The sequence below is a fragment of the Bos indicus x Bos taurus genome, chromosome 8 (genome assembly GCF_003369695.1).
Source record: "Bos indicus x Bos taurus breed Angus x Brahman F1 hybrid chromosome 8, Bos_hybrid_MaternalHap_v2.0, whole genome shotgun sequence".
In the NCBI taxonomy this organism is placed as follows: domain Eukaryota; kingdom Metazoa; phylum Chordata; class Mammalia; order Artiodactyla; family Bovidae; genus Bos; species Bos indicus x Bos taurus.
The window spans coordinates 96,655,929-96,672,623 of NC_040083.1; the positions used below are offsets into that span (position 1 = coordinate 96,655,929).

The following is a 16,695-nucleotide window of genomic DNA, read 5'->3' on the forward strand; positions in this document are numbered from 1 at the left end:
GATGATATTGCTGGTCTAGGGACCTCTCTTTGAGAATCATTTACTTAAAGGATGAAAATTACGTGGATCTTCAAAATGTCCATGCAAGTATTCTATGGGAAGAAAAACACGGACATACATGGAGATCTCAGCATCTTCCTGATTTCTAAGTCATTCTTTTCATTATGATAAGGGACCCTTTCCTAAGAGATTTTACAGGGAATATTTGAAAAGTTAAAGATGATTTCTGGCCTTTTGGATACATTTAGTTTTTTAAAAATTTTTAAATTTATTTTTGGCTGTTCTGAGTCTTTGTTGCTGCACATGGGCTTTCTCTGTTTGCTGCGAATGGGGACCACTCTAGTTTCGGTACGCGGACCTCTCATTGCAGCGGCTTCTCTTGTGGAACATGGGCTCTAGAGAGCCTGGGCTTCTGTAGATATAGCGCCTGGGCTCAGTGGTTGTGGCTCCTGGGCTTAGTTGCTCCGTGGCATGTGGGATCTTACTGGATCAGAGATCGAATCTGTGTCTCCTGCTTTGGCAGGCAAATTCTTTACCACTGAGCCAACAGGGAAGTCCACATTTAGGTTTTCATATCCAACAAATGGATAGAGAGATCTATTAGGAATATAGATAAATCTATATACTTAATATATATGGTATTAGTAAACATGGTGAAATATTCTAAGTTGTGGTTGGTTCTAGGACATGAAAACATAATTTGGAGTGATGGCTTCACCAATAGTCTGGAATTATCAGTCTGAGCCACTTACTAGCTGTGCCACAAGAAGAAAGCTTTCCTGCCAGTCGTTTGGAGGACTGACTGCTCTTCCCCTTTGTTTAAATGAACTGACCCTGATATTTCCAGATACCCCTAAGACTCATTCAGCCAGCCTCTTCAGTGACTTTGTTGGCAGAGCACATTTTCCATAAGAAACAAGACGATGTTTCTCATGGGGTAGATTTGGCGGGCATAAAGCTACTACATAACCTTGTTCTGATTCCACGAGGTTGGATTCTGAGGGAAGATAATTCAGTGTTATAGCTCTCGTCCTTCTGTGTATACCTTTGTCAGCAACTTTCAGTCTTCCAAATGTGTTTCCAAAGCAGGGGCACACTGTTTGCATGCCTAAGAAGATCTTTGAACAGTCAAACTGCAGACGATGGATTTTGCACCTTTTCAGTTAAGCTCCTGAGTATAGAATTCAGAGTGGAGGAGACACTGAGGGTTATGCTGGAATCTGCCTCCTCAGTGAAGAAACACTCCTGTTAGTGAGACTATATGGAGCATGGACTTCAAGTGTGAATAGCTATTAATGAACTGAATAACATTTATAGAGCATTTTCACTGCTGATTTCCTTTCCCAAAATATGGAATTCAACAGATTTCCCCCCCTCCCCTGCTCCAGAGAATATGTTCCAGAAACCTTGGGCAGACTAATTTTCCTGAGACCTTCAGTTTCACAAGCTGAAAAATGAAAATATTGGGCCATGTTGGACTAAATGGTCTTTGAGATCTCCTCTCATAATTTATTGTTTCCATATTTTTAGAGAAGCCAAGGATAGAAAATCCTAAAGTGTTAGTCCACTCAGTCATGTCCAACTCTTTGGGACCCCATGGACTATCACCCGCCAGGCTCCTCTGTTCATGAAATTATCCAGGCAAGAATACTGGAGTGGGTTGCCATTTCCTTCCTCCCAGGGGATCTTCCTGAACCAGGGATCAAACCTGGGTCTCCTGCACTGCAGGCAGATTCTTTACCCTTTGAGCCACCAGGGAAGAGGTTGAGAAACTCTGCTTTTGTCTAATGTTGTTATATTGCGTTGGCCAAAAAGTTCATTCAGATTTTTCTGTACCACCTTACAGAAAAATCCTGAATGATTGTTTTGACCAACATGATAGTTCCCTCTACTGAAAAGGTTTATACAGTTTTGAGCTACAGGGGAGAATGGTTCCTCTGGGTTTCCAGAATCTTTGCAAACAAGAATTGAAAGGTTTTTTGGTGGAGTGTAGGCAACCAGACTGGAGAAGGAAATGGCAACCCACTCCAATGCTCTTGCCTGGAAAATCCCGTGGATGGGGGAGCCTGGTAGGCTGCAGTCCATGGGGTCGCACAGAGTTGGACATGACTGAAGCGACTTAACAGCCGCAGCAGCAGGCAACCAGACAGTCTAGTGAAGACCCAGGTGATGATTCCAGGTGTCACATCAGTTCAGGGGAGCTGAGCAGTGTTAGAAATACGTGGTGGAATGGTGTCACCAGAGTACCTTCTCCCATTTGATCCTTTTTGTTTCCTTATTTGGCTGCACGGGGTCTTCGTTGCTGCATGTGGCCTTTCTCTAGCTGTGGTGAGCGGGGGCTATGCTCTGGTTGTGGTCTGCAGGCTTCTCGTTGCAGTGGCCACGGACTCTAGAGCGCGAGCTCAGTAGTGGTGGCACATGGGCTTAGCTGCCCTAAGGCGTGTGGAATCTTTCCAAACCAGGGATAGTCCAGTCCCCTGCATTGGCAGGTGGATTCTTACCCACTGGACCACCGGGGAAGTCCCTCAGATAGTGAGGAAAAGTAAGATGGCCACTTCATATGACGAACAAGTGGGAACTTAGAAGTCTTCCTATCTCAGTCGTCAGCCAAGCACTGTGATGTGGCTTCATGAACTTTATTAGCTGACTGGGGGCAGGATCATATGGTGCTAAGTTTTATTTTGCTTTTCTGGTCATGGAAGCTCTCTGGAATTGCTTAGGTTCCTAAATGTTTAGTTTGTGTTGGTACCACTGGTTTAATTTCCTCCTGGAATGCAGGCATGCGTACACTCATTCATCCCACAGGTCATGTCAGGGAGGGCCAGATCTACGCTGGACCCTGAGGATATAAGAACCAGAAGGAACATAGTACTTATCCTTTGAAGAGTGATTTTGATTAGCCTGGGGTCCCATCACTTTGAGAGAAGATATTTTTTTATGTTGGAGAAGAGAAAGTGTGCATGATATTTTTCATAGAAATTTTAGTTGGACGCCGTGTGCTAACTGCAGGACTTGACGATTTTTAATGATGTTAAGCCCTTATCCACAAAACCCATAGGATCATCATCAGTGCAAGGGGCTTATCACTAAAGAAAGATGGACCAGTAGCATGCCTTAATGTTGGATTTTTCTTGAAACATTTATAGTAAAATGCCCAAATCAGAAAAATAAAATTATAGGACAGGAAGGCTGCTGAGGTCATTTTGAATCATAGAATCATAGAATATTTGAGCTTGCTGATCATCTAGTCCAGAGTTTCCCTGGCCAGGACCACATGAAAGGCTTATGAAGGCAGGTGGCTTATATTCAGAAACTGAAAATACCTCAAGACCACTCGTGACAGGGTTTCCAGCCTCCCCATTTTTGTCATTTTGGACCAGATCATTATTTCTTATGGGGTTTGTCCTGTGCATTGTAGGATATTTAGCAACATCCCTGGCCTCTCCCCATTAGATGCCAGTAACACCATCTCCTCAGCCAGTTGTGAGAACCGAAAATGTCTCGAAATATTCCTGGGCTGCAGTCTGTGGGGGCAAGATTGCCCCTTCTTGCGACCACTGCTCTATGACAGCGTAGGACAGAAGAAGACTCTAACTCTCATGGCCAATATTTTTATGTTCGATTGGAATCCAGTCATTCCTAAGGTCTGCTTCATTCATTCATTTGTTCATTCATTCAACGCATTTGCTGAGTACCCGTGGTGTGAATTGTCTCCAGTGCTGAAAATACCCATGTAAATAGACAGCCTGCTCTCAGGCCTCTGTTCTTGCAGAGGGAGACCCCACAGGTGTCATAGCCGCAGTGAAGCAACTTACAAGGCAGCATACCATGGTAGAGAGGATGTGAGTACGGTCAGAATGGTGGATGGGGACTCGGTTTCATGGGAGTAGGGAAAGCAGGCTAGTTAGATGGACTTGTGAGGAAGCTCCTAGAACTTTGAGCCCAGAACTGCATGAGGAGGAGTCAGCCATATAAAACAGGGCATTTATTTGTCTCTGAGTATAATAAAAAGTGAAGGATGAGTTAAATCAGAAAAAAATCTTTCAAACTGTAAGAAGAAAATTTTATAAAACCCTCCCATTGTACAAAAAGGTTGACTATCATAGTCTAATCTATCATAGTCTAATCTCTTCATTTAGCGAATAGTCCAAGTAAATGCTTCCAAAGACTTGTTCAAGGTGAAGGTGGCAGGAGAGGTTGTCACACCTGCTGAAAACGAATTCTTTTACTTGTTGGAGAGGCATTTCTGTATCCTTGTCTTTTTTTTTTTTTTTGAGCAGCTCGATAGTGAATAAGCTGAAAAGTTTGTTGCAAAGTGAGATTTATCATTAAGGATTTATGGAATGTGGGGCTTGGTCAAGTACCTGAGCCACTGTAGTGTTTTCACATGGTGATAAAAAAGAAAATTATGTTGTGTTGGCAGACAAATGTCTTAACTTTCTGCTTAGAAGTTCTTGAGGTGCAGCAAGTAAACTTACTTGGTGAGAGTAGATTGAAGATTACAAGAGAAAAGAAATTCCATCAGTTCAGTTCAGTTCAGTCGCTTAGTCGTGTCCGACTCTTTGCAACTCCATGGACTGCAGCACACCAGGCTTCTCTGTCCATCACCAACTCCTGGAGCTTACTTAAACTCATGTCCATCGAGTTGGTGATGCCATCCAACCATCTCATCCTCTGTCGTCCCCTTCTCCTCCCACCTTCAATCTTTCCCAGCATCAGGGTCTTTGCCAATGAGTCAGTTCTTTGCATCAGCGTGGCCAAAGGATTAGAGTTTCAGGTTCAGCATCAGTCCTTACAATGAATATTCAGGACTGATTTCCTTTAGGATAGACTGGTTGGATCTCCCTGCAGTTCAAGGGACTCTCAAGAGTCTTCTCCAACACCACAGTTCAAAAGCATTAATTCTTTGGTGCTCAGCTTTCTTTATAGTCCAACTCTCACATCCATACATGACCACAGGAAAAACCATAGCCTTGACTAGACGGACCTTTGTTGACAAAGTAATGTCTCTGCTTTTTAATATGCTGTCTAGGTTGATCATAGCTTTCCTTCCAAGGAGCAAGCGTCTTTTAAATTCATGGCTGCAGTCACCATCTGCAGTGATTTTCGAGCCCCAAAACATAAAGTGTCTCACTGTTTCCATTGTTTCCCCATCTATTTAAATTCCTTAGCTACCATTAAAAATATATATATTCCTAATTCTTGCTGCTGCTGCTACTGCTGCTAAGTCGCTTCAGTCGTGTCTGACTCTGTGCAGCCCCATAGACGGCAGCCCACCAGGCTCCACCGTCCCTGGGATTCTCCAGGCAAGAACACTGGAGTGGGTTGCCATTTCCTTTTCCAATGCGTGAAAGTGAAAAGTGAAAGGGAAGTCGCTCAGTCACGACCCCATGGACTGCAGCCCACCAGGCTCCTCCATCCATAGGATTTTCCAGGCAAGAGGACTGGAGTGGGGTGCCATTGCCTTCTCCATCCTAATTCTTGGGTATCTGCCAAATCCATACATAAACACATAGTGTGTTTTTCCTATTTTCCTGGAATAAGGGTGGGAGAACCAGTGGATCTGAATGGGCTAGTTGGTTAGTTTAATAAGAGGGAAGACAACCTTCTAATGATTTCTGATTGAGATGGAAACCAAGGGGAGAAAGAAAAAAGTCACAATCTTCATAAACAAGAGGACTTCAGAGTGTTCACAATTCATGATTCACACAAGCCCAGCCACTGTTTACCTTTCTAGAAAGCAATCTGCTTAGGGCTTTCATCCTGACAGGTAGTTAGATCAGGAACTAGGGTGTGATTATATTTTGTCAAATATAAGAAAGACTGGAAAGGTCATTGCAGTGCGTGAGTCAGGGCTTTGTGTACCACAGATGGAGGCATTCTTGGGGCAATTCTCATTTAAAGAAGCGACTTGTCTGAATTTTCTGAGCAAACCATGAGCACAAAGCCATGAATAAGTCTTGCAGGGATTAAATTGGGATTTTTGTGGGCTTTCCCTCAAATACAAGAGGTTCTTATACTTCCGTATACTTTCAAAAGCCATAGATCCTTTCATTTTGTTTTGTTTTTCACCAAAAGTAATAGGGAGCAAAGTAAGTTGTTCAAATGGTTTCTGGATTCATTTACTCTGTGTGTGTGCTCATCTCAGTCGTGTCTGACTCTTTGTGACCCCATGGATAGTAACCTGCCAGACTCCTCTGTCCATGGGATTTTCCCAGCAAGAATATTGGAATGGGTTGCCATTTCCTTCTCCATTTCACTCACTGAAACTGTAGAATTTAGACTTGGTGGAGTTGGCCAGACTTCCTGGGCCAGGCACAGATCTGGCCCTGAAGACATGCCCAAGGCCTGTGGTCACAGAGACCTTCAAACCCACAGAGGAGCTGCTCAGAGCGTGGTTTGGTCTTTCATGATGTGGAAGATGTCTTTGAATGCAGCTTGTGCTTACTCTGCGTCTTAATCAGTTCTGTAATGAAGACCCAGCAGCATATCTGCAACTTCCCTTTAATTTTACAATTTTTATAATGAGAGTTCTTGTAGTGTGCAAAGTGCCTGTGGAAATGCAGCCAGCATTCTGAAGAGTCTATGAAGGATCACCGTGATTCTCTGTCTCCGCCACTGGGGCGAGGTTTGGCTTTAGAGGCAAGAAATCAGGTCTTTCTTGGTCTCCAGGCTCAGACAAGAATGTCTTCAGAGTTTCCAAGGAACTTCCAGATGGACTCATGACATTTCAGAGAATTCATTCAATCCAGAGAATAGTTTTCTGTCATTTGGAAGAACAAAATGAGCCGGGATCTCATTTGTCATGGTTGCCTTTTGAGAATTTTAGCATGTGGAGGCGTCTTCATTTGTTTTGTTGCTCAAGGAGAATATTGTTGAGACGCTTCTCAGAACAGGATTTATCTGGCGAACTGCAGGTTCCCCTTCCCAGACAATGAAGTCTAAAGCTCCTGAGATACCACCCTGCTTCCTCCCTTTCTTTTCTAGTCCCTTCTCTCCTCTTTTATCTCCTTGTTCAAATCACACGCTTCCTTTTCTAAGGACAGGAGAGCTGGCAGGCTGCCTATTGGCCTGTTGGCCTCAATTAGCCTTATATCATTGCAAAGGAATGCATGAATTCTCCAGAAGGTATGTACTATCTCTTTCTGTATTAGACACTCACTACCTGCTTTCATAACAGATCACTCAGAATGGCTTCTTGTTTACATATCTGATACTTTTGGGGGGGGGGTCACTTGGATTAAATCATCTCATTTGAATAATGATCCCCAAGGTACCTGTTATGAAATATTACTCCAACATGCTCTGTAAAACTTGAAAACTTGATTCAGGAGAACAAAGCTAAAATAAGAGAGAACCTGAAGACTAGCATCCTTGGTGGGGAGGGGGCTGGGGTTATTAACCTGCAGACTGTCTGTTTCAGACTTTGTCCTGGAGATGCACCAGGCCAACCACGTGAAACAGAGGCCATCCATGGGCATTGGCAGCACTCAGGGTCACCTAGTATTTCTCTGCTGCTATTTAAATTCTGTCTCATCTTGAGGGTTACATATGTGACTGCAAATTAATCCTTTCTCTTCTGAAAATTTGGTTTTGAGGAACAGCTGTGTCTCCCTTCTGAATTCCTTAATTATTTATCCTTCCTGATATGTTAAAGCTTTCATTAGTGTAGTGAATTGCCAAGAGCACACAGAACTGCTTAGATCATGTAGCAAGCAGTATAAACATTGGGTAGGACATTTGAAGACACCACACGGTGAGCCAGAATCTATAGTTGTACCAAATGTGGGATTGATGGAGGTAGCTTGTTGAAAGTTCTTTGTTGGTTTATTTTGCTGGCTTATTATTTTGTTAAATCACTATACCATAGGAAGAATATGTATGTCATTGGTAATTATTTGGAAGTGTTGTAACAGAACTCCTGTTAAATTTGGAGGGCGCATGCCCATGTCTGAGTTCAAATTAAATCAAGAAAGTTATTTTATATCTACATAAACATATGTATATATGTATGTGTAGAGAACAAGCACCCTATGATATATGTGTGTGTATATGGGCATGCATGGGCTCTGGTGTGTGTGTGTATATACACATATTCTGTATTTGCATTTGTAAATATGGTTCTATAACAACTGTTTCTGAAAGGATGTTTTACCTCCATTTCTTGGAACACTCCTGGTTGGAAAGATGCTTTAAACGATTTTTAAATTATTAGCACTGCCACTTGGACTATGACAAGGGTAAATGATAAGTAGTGATACACAACACACCTTGTTGCTGAAAGTAGCAACCCACACATACAAGTGGATTAGTGATTTTTCCCCCCTCATTTTTCAGCCTAAGCATGAAAATTCTTCTTTCTTCCCAAACCACGTTCTTGGGGCTTGAAATGAAAGGTGTTAACCTCCCAAAACATCCCTCAGCTCTTTAACCTCCTCATAGCAACAGTTTCTGATCTCAAATACATTTGCATTGTGGAATGATCTTTTAAGTTTCTGATTTTTCTGTCTTCCAGCTGAACAGTTCCAAAGTTTATGCCTTCCACTACCTGACCTTGGGTAATTGGTTTTTCCATTCATAGGAAAGGAGAAAGTAAAAGCACAGACAACAGGTGCTCACTAAAGCCTTTTCTTAAGAGTTATGATTCAGGAGAACTGGGAAGTTCAGCGTCTTATAAATGAAACTGGGTTTCTGGAGTGGACAGAGGAAAGGCATCTTACGGTGTTTCTAGTTCTATTTCTCAGAGGCTTTGAAGCATATAATTAGTTGCTCCTGAATCCCTGTGGCTGCAGTGCTTCACGGCTTTATTTCTGGTCTGCAGTCCTTCAGTCCGGGAACAGTGTAGGTCCAGACAAGCCCTGCACGTTTTCACGTGGACACTTCCTGGAGACAGTTGGGATTCTGACTTGAAAATACTCATGCTGCATGCAAGCTTGGAGAACAGTGCTCCCCAGCCTGACCCGGGTGCAGGTTGGTGGGGGCAGGATTGTGGAAGCACCCTCCAGCAACCCAGGGTGCCTCCCTTCTCCTTTTGGGTCTGAGCATAAGTGGGGAGGACCCAGGATGAACCCCTGGAATGTAACCTTTCACTTTCACAGGAGGAAAACAGAGGCATAATGGGCCCCTGGGAATTCTAAACACAGAACATGGTAGGCAGATGGTAGAAATTAAAATCAGTGATTTTAAAAAATTGAAGTATAGTTGATTTACAATGTTGTGTTACTTTCTGACATACAGAAAGCAATTCAGTTATACATATATATATATATATATATATATATATAATATATTCCTTTGCAGATTCTTTTCCGTTAGAGTTTATTATAAGATATTGGACATATTTCCTTGTGCTGTACAGTAGGACCTTGTTATTTCATATATAGTAATTTGCTAATCTCAAACTCCTAATTTATCCTTCCCCCCACTCCCCTTTCCCTTTTGGTAACCATAAGTTTATTTACTATGTCTTTGAGTCAATTTGTTTTGTAAATAAATTGACAATTGCTGTTGTTAAGATTGAGAAAGAACAGCCACTGGCCATTCTTTCCATTTCCCTGTTCTCAAGTGTGTATTGCCAACCTTTCACAAGATCTCTGGATTTTCCTTAAAAATGTCTTCAAGAGTTTATCCAACATGAAAGTTGGGTTTTGGGTTTTTCCATCAAAACCCCACCTCGTGAAACACCCAGCCTATAAATGTAAAGTGAACAAACCAACCAAGGGTAATCAGTAGTAATGCAGAGTCATGGAAAATTGGAATAGTCTAGAGCCTAGACCATTCAGGTATGACCTAAATCAAATCCCTTATGATTATACAGTGGAAGTGAGAAATAGATTTAAGGGACTAGATCTGATAGATAGAGTGCCTGATGAACTATGGACGGAGGTTTGGGACATTGTACAGGAGACAGGAATCAAGACCATCCCCATGGAAAAGAAATGCAAAAAAGCAAAATGGCTGTCTGGGCAGGCCTTACAAATAGCTGTGAAAAGAAGAGAAGCAAAAGGCAAAGGAAAAAAGGAAGGATATAAGCATCTGAATGCAGAGGTCCAAAGAATAGCAAGAAGAAATAAGAAAGCCTTCCTTAGCGATCAGTGCAAAGAAGTAGAGGAAAACAACAGAATGGGAAAGACTAGAGATCTCTTCAAGAAAATTAGAGATACCAAGGGAATATTTTATGCAAAGATGGGCTCGATAAAGGACAGAAATGGTATGGACCTAACAGAAGCAGAAGATATTAAGAAGAGGTGGCAAGAATACACAGAAGAACTGTACAAAAAAAGATCTTCACGACCCAGATAACTACGATAGTGTGATCACTCACATAGAGCCAGACATCCTGGAATGTGAAGTCAAGTGGGCCTTAGAAAGTATCACTACGAACAAAGCTAGTGGAGGTGATGGAATTCCAATGGAGCTATTTCAAATCCTGAAAGATGATGCTGTGAAAGTGCTGCACTCAGTATGCCAGCAAATTTGGAAAACTCAGCAATGGCCACAGGACTGGAAAAGGTCAGTTTTTATTCCAATCCCAAAGAAAGGCAATACCAAAGAATGCTCAAACTATCGCACAATTGCACTCATCTCACACGCTAGTAAAGTAATGCTCAAAATTCTCCAAGCCAGGCTTCAGCAATACGTGAATCGTGAACTTCCAGATGTTCAAGCTGGTTTTAGAAAAGGCAAAGGAACCAGAGATCAAATTGCGAACATCTGCTGGATCATGGAAAAAGCAAGAGAGTTCCAGAAAAACATCTATTTCTGCTTTATTGACTATGCCAAAGCCTTTGACTATGTGGATCACAATAAACTGTGAAAAATTCTGAAAGAGATGGGAATACCAGGCCACCTGACCTGCCTCTTGAGAAACCTATATGCAGGTCAGGAAGCAACAGTTAGAACTGGACATGGAACAACAGACTGGTTCCAAATAGGAAAAGAAGTATGTCAAGGCTGTATATTGTCACCCTGCTTATTTAACTTATATGCAGAGTACATCATGAGAAAAGCTGGGCTGGAAGAAGCACAAGCTGGAATCAAGATTGCTGGAAGAAATATCAATAACCTCAGATATGCAGATGACACCACCCTTGTGGCAGAAAGTGAAGAGGAACTAAAGAGCCTCTTGGTGAAAGTGAAAGAGGAGAGTGAAAAAGTTGGCTTAAAGCTCAGTATTCAGAAAACTGAGATCATGGCATCTGGTCCCATCACTTCACAGGAAATAGATGGGGAAACAGTGGAAATAGTGTCAGACTTTATTTTTGGGGGCTCGAAAATCACTGCAGATGGTGACTGCAGCCATGAAATTAAAAGACACTTACTCCTTGGAAGGAAAGTTATGACCAACCTAGACAGCATATTCAAAAGCAGAGACATTACTTTGCCAACAAAGGTCCATCTAGTCAAGGCTATGGTTTTTCCAGTGGTCATGTATGGATATGAGAGTTGGACTGCAAAGAAAGCTGAGCTCTGAAGAATAGATGCTTTTGAACTGTGGTGTTGGAGAAGACTCTTGAGAGTCCCTTGGACTGCAAGGAGATCCAACCAGTCCATTCTAAAGGAGATCAGTCCTGGGTGTTCTTTGGAAGGAATGATGCTCAAGCTGAAACTCCAGTACTTTGGCCACCTCATGTGAAGAGTTGACTCATTGGAAAAGACTCTGATGCTGGGAGAGATTGGGGGCAGGAGGAGAAGGGGACGACAGAGGATGAGATGGCTGGATGGCATCACGGACTCAATGGATGTGAGTTTGAGTGAACTCCGGGAGTTGGTGATGGACAGGGAGGCCTGGCGTGCTGCAATTCATGGGTCGCAGAGTTGGACACGACTGAGCGACTGAACTGACTGACTGAACTGAGAGGTTTCACATTAGGAGGACTATCACATTAGGTGTTAGCTTATTTGGGAACAAACCCATATTCATCTGCCTGCCAATCATCATGGATGGTGTTGAGAGTCTAGTCTTCCGATGCCTGTTTGACCTTGAATGGTCTGGAGATATTGCACTGGGAGTAGGAGATGGGGGTGGGGGGTGCTTGTTTGATTCGTAGATTCATCTCATGACCTTTTGAAATAGCATTTCTTTCTAGTTAGTTCAGAAGCTTTCTCTTCTGCTTTTGATTTTGCTGATTTGGTCAGTGGGAAAAAAAAATATTGCTAATAATCTCATTATTGCAGCTGTATTTTTAAATAAAGTAAGTAGATAGGAGATCAAGGCTGTTAACTTTAAACCATCATTTGGTAGCTATCAGTGTCTGGTTTAGCCTTTTAGGGTTGCTGTTCTTTCTCGGTTGATGAAACAGTCAAATATGCAAGAGTGTATTTCTCATCTTTGTTCCCATCTTTGTTGTTGGTTTCTCAGAGGATTACCATCTGCTGCAAAAACATCCTTGGGTTGATGAATGGGTCATCCTCAGGTCCGGCTTTCTTTGTCTCTCTCCTCCCCTCCTCCGTCTCCTCCTCCTCTCGCTTCTTGCCCATGTGTTCGTCCTCAGTCTCATAAACACATCAAGTCTCTGTGTCTTTGATTGTTGAGGCCATGCTGGCAATTTCTGTTTTCTTCTTCTGTCAACGTCTCCAGGAGCAATGTGTGCACAAAGACAAAATGCCTTTCAGAGGAGGCTACATCCTCATTTCAGGACATCAGATTGAAGGCCGTTCAGCTGTACCTGACGCTGGTTCTCTCAGCAGCCTGGAGATTAACCTCTTCTAAGGCTCTGCGCTATTTTTGAGGTAGAGTCTGCAACAACATTAAAGCTAGAACCCATTAGGAAATCACTTTCATCATCTCTTCTTTTTCCAAATCAGGGCCTTTTTTTTTTTTTTTTTCCTGATCTCCTAACCCTTTAATCTCCTTTGTAGCAGAACAAGAAGGCTGTTGATTTGTGTTTGGATCCAGTGAAGTCTGAATCCTTGATAACAGCTTTGGAAGACACCAAGATATTAGAGACCCATGTGGAGAGATGAATTTCATCTCGGGGTGGATGACTTAATGCCAAAGGTGTCCTGCTTTCCTTGGGCAGAACTGTCATTTTTTGGGTGGATGTAGTGAGAAGGAGGTTCAAACTTTCCAAAAGACAGACAGCAGAAAGCCTTCTGTTACATTATTTCTAAAGGCTTGAAGTTTTGAAGGGAAGAGATTTTGTTTTCCTCTCGGCTACACAATGGAGCTTTCAGAGAACCTCTTTTAAAAGGAATAGCTACAGCCTTTGTGTTGAAGGGTGTGCCTGTTGGCAGGGTCTGCTGATGCAGACAGACTGGCTGGTGATTAACAAAGGTCATTAGACTTTGGAATCCAGCAAGCAGAGTCGGATGGTATGTCTTCTGTGTGTGGAAGGACGACTCCCAAGAAGCCAAGGCATTCTGGAGGTTCCCCCCCTCCAGCACACCCCCAAAGGCTGCTGGAGAACAGGGTCATGTCCAGGAATGTCCTACAGTAACCAGGGCTGTGCTGGGATGAACGTACCAGCCCATCAATCATGGGATAAAAGAACCTTCGGGAGATCCTTGGTGAATGACATGTGAGGAGGAGAAAGGTGCTGCTTTTTCGGGAAGGAGTGAAAACAGTTCCTTCTTTGTTGAGAGGAGGAGGGCAGAGGAGGGGCCCAGACTGCTCCTCTCCTGTTTCCTCTGCCTGTCAGCCTGGCAGCATCCATCCCAGAGAAGCCATGTTGTGCTCGGAGGGGAAGCTCTGAGCTAAAATGGCCGCTCCTAAAGCTCAGAGGACTAGGGCAGCTTAGTGAGACTTAGAGCTTCAGTGACGCAGGAGCTCCTATCTCTTGAAAGTGTGATAAACACATTCAGCAGAGCTGTGGCTTGTTTGGCTGAGATGAAAGGACTAAGCTGGGGGGATGGGGAACGCACCCTGGATGATCCGCCTTTTTGCTGTGAAGTGTTCTAAATGCAGGAGTCGTCTGCACTATGGAAAAATTTGTTTTCAGGTCTAATGGGCTGTGCGAAAAGGAGAAGTGGGGTGGGGCGTCCGTGTCGGCTGTAATTTGATCCAGAGCTGATAGCAACCTCTTCCACACAATTTGGGTTGGTGCTGAGACAGAAAAAAGCTGGTGTGGCCCGGAACATGGAGGCTGAGTTAGCTGAAAAGAAGTCTGGTGCACAGTTCAGGGTTTATTGAAAAAGGAGAAACTGCTGGGTGAAAGGAGAGAAGGTAAATAAGTGCCTCTCGCCCTACGAGCGCAGGCTGTCCAGAGCTGGACTTGCCAGGAGTTATTTTCACAGGCTATCAGCAGGAGCATTCTTTCAGAGAAAATCCTCCTGTCATAACTCCTTTCACTACATTGACAGATTCCTCGACTTTATTCCCCTTGCAGAAATAATTGATCTTTTACAATAAAAGTATAGGAAGGTGCTAAATACGATCAACGTAGTGAAAGGTTTGGCTGTGGCTTTTGTGCTTGGACATCTGGTTCTAGATTACAGTGGCTTCGTAGAGTCTGCCATGAGCTCAGTGAAGTAACTCCGTCATTAGGATAATAACTGGGTATCTCGATTCAGGATATACATGAAGATAGGAAGGGCATGCCTTCTAATACATTTTTAACTTCTTAATGATGAGTCTCTCCATTGAGTTTATGGGAAGCTATGTGTATCTTTCAGTCACACAGTAAATAGCAGGGCAGAGGTGGCCAGGGCAAGTTTTGCCTTATTCGAAATCAGCTTCCCAGCTTTTTATGCCCAAGTACGCACTTCACATTCATAAAGGGGAAAAGTGGAAAAAGAGAAGGCCCTGCCTTAGAAGCCCTTCTTCCAAACCACATGTGTTTCTGTTGCCTTAGTGTGAATCGAGGTACCAAGGTGCAACTTGAAACTAGAAACTGGATTGTCATCTAGAGTTGGTTGTTTGAGAATCTCATGAGAAATATTTTATGACCTAATTAGATTGGAGAAGCTGTTAGGTTATAATTGGTAGGTAGTAAAAAGCAAATAACCATTTAGCTCATGAAAAAAAAAAATACACTGTGTTAGAAAGGGAAGGAAGGAGGAGGTGTATCTTAATATCAGTTAAGACAGTAGAAGAATGAAACGTACAGTAAAAGCTTTTTCCACTGCTACTCTGAGGCTCCACACTGTTTCACATTTGGTGATAACACAATGATGTTCTTGTATTAAAACAGCTAATGAAGATTGAAGTTCACTCTTTCTTCTATATGGGCAGTCTCTTTACTTCTGAGAAGATTCCGGTTCAAAAAGAAAATAGGTCTCAGCCAGAATCAAAGTCAGTATAAACTTACCAAGAAATCCAAAATCAGTCAAGACATTCAAAAACTACAAAAACTTTTGCAGTATTAAGGGTTTTCTTGACAAATGGCATTTGAAGATATATCAAGCTAGAAAAAGTTTATCTTTTTTTTTTCCTCCTTTCTTTGAAGTTATGATGTCAAGGACACCATTCCTATTATGTCCGATTTCCTTTCTTTGACCACTGTTCCATCTGGAAAAGTCCAGTGAGAGAAACTGGCTGATACTGGAATTCTTCCGTTAGTGGACTCGTAGCCCCACCAGCTTGGGGGTATGCAATGAGTGCAGGCCTGAAGACGTTTTGTTCTGCCTTCTGCCCCAGGTTCCTAATGTGAGAGAGTAGACCCAGATGATGGAGGTGCTTCAGTGTGATGGCTGTGACTTCAGAGCCCCGTCTTATGAAGATCTCAAGGCGCACATCCAGGATGTCCACACGGCATTTCTGCAGCCGACAGACGTTGCTGAAGACAACGCGAATGAGTCACGATCTGGGTCCATGAATGCCAGTAACCAGACAGAGGTGGAGTTTTCATCTATAAAGGATGAATTTGCGATTGCAGAGGACTTAACAGGTAAATCTGTCCTAGGATCGACGCGTCTGGTGTATTTCACTACCCTCATCTATTTTGAGCCTATAGCTGTGGTTCTTTTTTTAAAATTTTTTGACAGGAAAGTAGGATTTACTGGTGGGCATGAGTAAGAAGGCGATAGCACCAAGACTCTCATGAGTGCAGAGCCTACCATTTGTCCAGAGGGCCACGATAAGGGGTGTATTTGACCGAACAGCCATCTGGGATGAGCCACTTTTCTGCACCATATTTCCAATTTGTCTGCAGGAAACTTAGTAAATCCCCACTTCCTGGAGGAGTGGCTCTTCTAGTGGCCTGGGAACTTGAACTTGGCCTTGTGGAGGGCCTCAATCACATACTCTTTGTTCTACAACTTGGTACGGATGGATATTATGACTTGGCCAACGTGAACCCTGGCCACTATGTCCTGGGGCTTTCTAAAGTCCCAGCACATACCCTGTCTGGAGCTTGGATTGGGGTTGGCATGCCAGTCAGGAATGTCGCCTGGAGGGGACTTTCTTCAGGTTCCTTAGAGCAACCTGTACAGGCAAAGGCTGTGTACCCTACTGAGGCAGCTGTAGCTATGGTTCTTGACATGCACAGCTCCTACAGAGTTTCTTGCTCCTTGTGAGCCATTTTTCTTTTTTATTTGGCTGCACCATGCAACTTGAGGGATCTTGATTCCCTGCCCGGAGACTGAACCCAGGCCATGGCAGGGAAAGTACCAAGTCCTAAGCCCTGGAATCCCCCTTTGTGAGCCATGTTTGTGATTTGGGCATCATGTTTCTCTTGTTGAGTAGCCCAGGCAATACTCCTTTCAGCTTCCTTATGTCTCTTCGCTTCCTTTCAATTTGGAGCATAAGGTAGTATC

At 43.2% G+C, this 16,695-nt stretch overlaps 1 protein-coding gene across 8 annotated transcripts in view; it reads left to right on the forward strand.

The window, feature by feature from the left end:
• The window catches only part of ZNF462 (zinc finger protein 462), a 157,418-nt gene that overhangs the window by 44,669 nt on the left and 96,054 nt on the right, over positions 1–16,695 (forward strand). For all 8 annotated transcript variants that reach the window (XR_003512380.1, XM_027550445.1, XM_027550448.1 and 5 more), the window contains exon 2: positions 15,578–15,827. Coding sequence is in view for 7 of the 8 variants with exons in the window: in XM_027550445.1 (XP_027406246.1) it covers positions 15,605–15,827 (223 nt within the window). In the remaining variant the exon portion in view is untranslated. The remainder of the gene's footprint in view (positions 1–15,577; positions 15,828–16,695) is intronic.